At 40.0% G+C, this 2,655-nt stretch overlaps 1 protein-coding gene across 1 annotated transcript; it reads right to left on the reverse strand.

Annotated features, from left to right (window-relative positions):
- Positions 1–299: 299 nt before the first annotated feature.
- nuf2 (UF2 component of NDC80 kinetochore complex) lies at positions 300–1,763 on the reverse strand. The gene has a single exon (XM_013908169.1). The coding sequence runs from the start codon at positions 1,711–1,713 to the stop codon at positions 460–462; it is 1,254 nt and encodes a 417-aa protein (XP_013763623.1). The 5' UTR covers positions 1,714–1,763; the 3' UTR covers positions 300–459.
- Between the last annotated feature and the right edge of the window lie 892 nt (positions 1,764–2,655).

Consider the following 2,655-nt stretch of genomic DNA (forward strand, 5'->3'; position numbering starts at 1 on the left):
CACATGTCCATTTTGTTGGTGTGTATATCCCACTGCAGTATATTACATTAAAGTCTATCACTCAAGAATAGTAATATAGACTTACTTTTTTTAGACTTACAGCTCTGTTTCCTACTCAAGTATAATAATTAAAAATCTACATAATTGTATGGTTTAAATTGACTCTTGAAATAAAATAAAGACCCAACTGCAGATGAACAATTGCTTTTTTTTTTTTTTTTTCATTAATGTACAAACTTTATTTATAGAATTTAAACACTCAAAGACAAAGTCAAGAGTAAAAAAAACAAAAACACCCGACAGATTAGTAAATACAGGTTTTCAAAAAAAAAAAAGAAAAAAAGAGAGAGATTAGAAGTTTGCAGACATCTTGGTTAGACTGAGTTTCAGGTCCATGGTGTGCATCTCAATCCTCTTGTGGAGCTCATCCATGGATGTGGACAGTGTGTCATAGAGGGCCTAAGCTTTCTCTGTCTCTTTGCTGCACACGTCTCTCAGGCTCTTAATGCTGGTCTTCAGCTTCTGCGTCTCAGCGGAGATCTCTTGGATTTTGTCAGCCATGTCCTCACGCTTCTGGTGGATTTGGTCACACTGCCCCAACACTTCCTGAACGTGCTGCTCCTTCATCTCTCTCTTCTTCTGCCTGCGGATGTTCTGTTTGCACTCCTTATCCTGCTTCATGCCCAAAGCTCGCTTCAGCTGGCCTTCCTCCATGCACAGGTTCTTCAGCTCCTTCTGCTTCTTCTCATACTGAGCCATCAGCTCCTGGCGCTCTTCCAGCCGCTGCTTGGTGTTGCTCATGCTGCTCTCCAGGTCCTGCAGAAGGCTGCACATCTGCTGGATCTCAGCCTCGGTGTGAGTCACACCCTGCACCATGTTCTGGAGCTCCACCACACGCTCGTCTGTTTCTTCAATAGAGTTCTTCACATTCTCCCTCATCTTCTCCATCTGGCTCTTTAGCTCCTCTGGAGACTCCACGATCTGAGACTTCAGTTTGCTGATGTCTTCCTTCAGGTTGCTGACATCTAGCTTCACCTGGGCCAGTTTCTGGGTCTTCTCTGCTATCGTAGCTTTCCACTCTGTGATGCTGTCGTTTTTGGCATTCACTTCCTGGTATTCATGCATGGTGGTGGCCTGTAGCTCAGAGAGAGCAGCTGCCAGCTCATCAGCCTCAGCCTGTTGCTCTGGTGGGATGGTCGTAAGCATCTCAATCTTCTTCTCTGCCTCCCTGATGCCTTTAGTATAAGCCGTCTGCAGTCTGTCCATGTCTGCCCGCTTGAACCCTTGAACCTTCTCCAAGACGACCTCCATCCTCTGCTTTCTGAAGTGGAGAAAGTTCATGATGGCGCTCAGAATGGTTAGAGTCCTCTGTTTTTTTGGAGCCAGCAGATCATTGAGTGAAAAATCATACACCAAACACATAGGCAGAAACTGCCGCATGCGTGTGTAGACACTCATGATAGCAGTTGCCCCTTCGTGATAGGCTGGATACTGAATGGTCTCCAGAAGCGGAACCATGGAGTGACACTCGGGCCTGAAACGATACAGGAGATGCAGCACTCTCATGTATAAGGTCTGAACTGCTTCTGGCTTTGGATGAGGAGTCAAGTCGCTCTTTTTAAAGTGTTTTGCTTCTTGACCAGTGAGAACTTCAGTTCGATAAAAGTTCACTATCGCATCCGCTGTGTATACAGGAAAAGTGTTTTCAGCCATTGTCGCAAATAAATTGGAAAAATAAAGCGAATGCAAAGAACTGAAAACGTCAATTGCTTATATGGCAGTACACACAGTTACCTACATGAAATAGAGAAATCCTAAACTTTATTATTATTTAACCTCATTTAAACTCCTGCCTCGTTAAAGGATAACGGATTCATATCTGTCCTGCACCTACAGACCTTACTGCATTAACTGATTCTTTACAATTAACTCGTACTCAGTCTAAATCCATTAAAGAGACATAATGGGAAATATGCACATTCCCAAAAGTTAGAGCAGAAAATTGATGCTGCTGTACAAATCCCAATAATATTAACCCAGCTTAGCTTAGCATAAAGACATAAAACTTCCAAATTGCAAAAGTATTTTAAAAAGAAAGAAAAATACAGCAAAGATCTCTGTTTCGAGGGTTTCCATTTAAATATATTAATGCTCATACTTCCCTGAAGCTGTGCATGCTTTCTGGATAAGTGGTATGGTGTAAGCATATTAATTGATTTCAGCAGCATTTTACTATTAGTTGAATAATAATGTGCTAATAGTAAGAAATTAAGATGGAAACAATGAGGGAATTATATAAACAACAACAACAACAAGATATTACCACTTAATTACAAAGAAATTTCAACTAAAAATCACAGTGGTTATACATGAGCAATATTACATTGGCATTCATGTAGCTGAATGTGAGAGTACTGGGGTACTAATCTGGAAATAAATGTATGTATGTATCTGCCAGAAATAAAATATTAATATCTTAACATTTTGTATTTTTTATTTTAATTTTACAGTGGCAGTAAGCTCATACTAATACCATAATATTGGCTAATCCTTTACAATAATAATTAATTCCACTATATTTCTCAAGCAATCCTCTTTGTTTGAAGGTAACAATATACATAACATGTTTAAGACTGTCTTATTATCTGAAAAAAA

Source organism: Pundamilia nyererei, unplaced genomic scaffold, assembly GCF_000239375.1.
Source record: "Pundamilia nyererei isolate P.nyererei 1_Seehausen unplaced genomic scaffold, PunNye1.0 scaffold01862, whole genome shotgun sequence".
NCBI classification, from domain to species: domain Eukaryota; kingdom Metazoa; phylum Chordata; class Actinopteri; order Cichliformes; family Cichlidae; genus Pundamilia; species Pundamilia nyererei.

What these genes read in the sequence shown, in the direction of transcription:
- nuf2 (XM_013908169.1), bottom strand. Translation starts at nt 1,713, where the DNA reads ATGGCTGAAAACACTTTTCCTGTATACACAGCGGATGCGATAGTGAAC.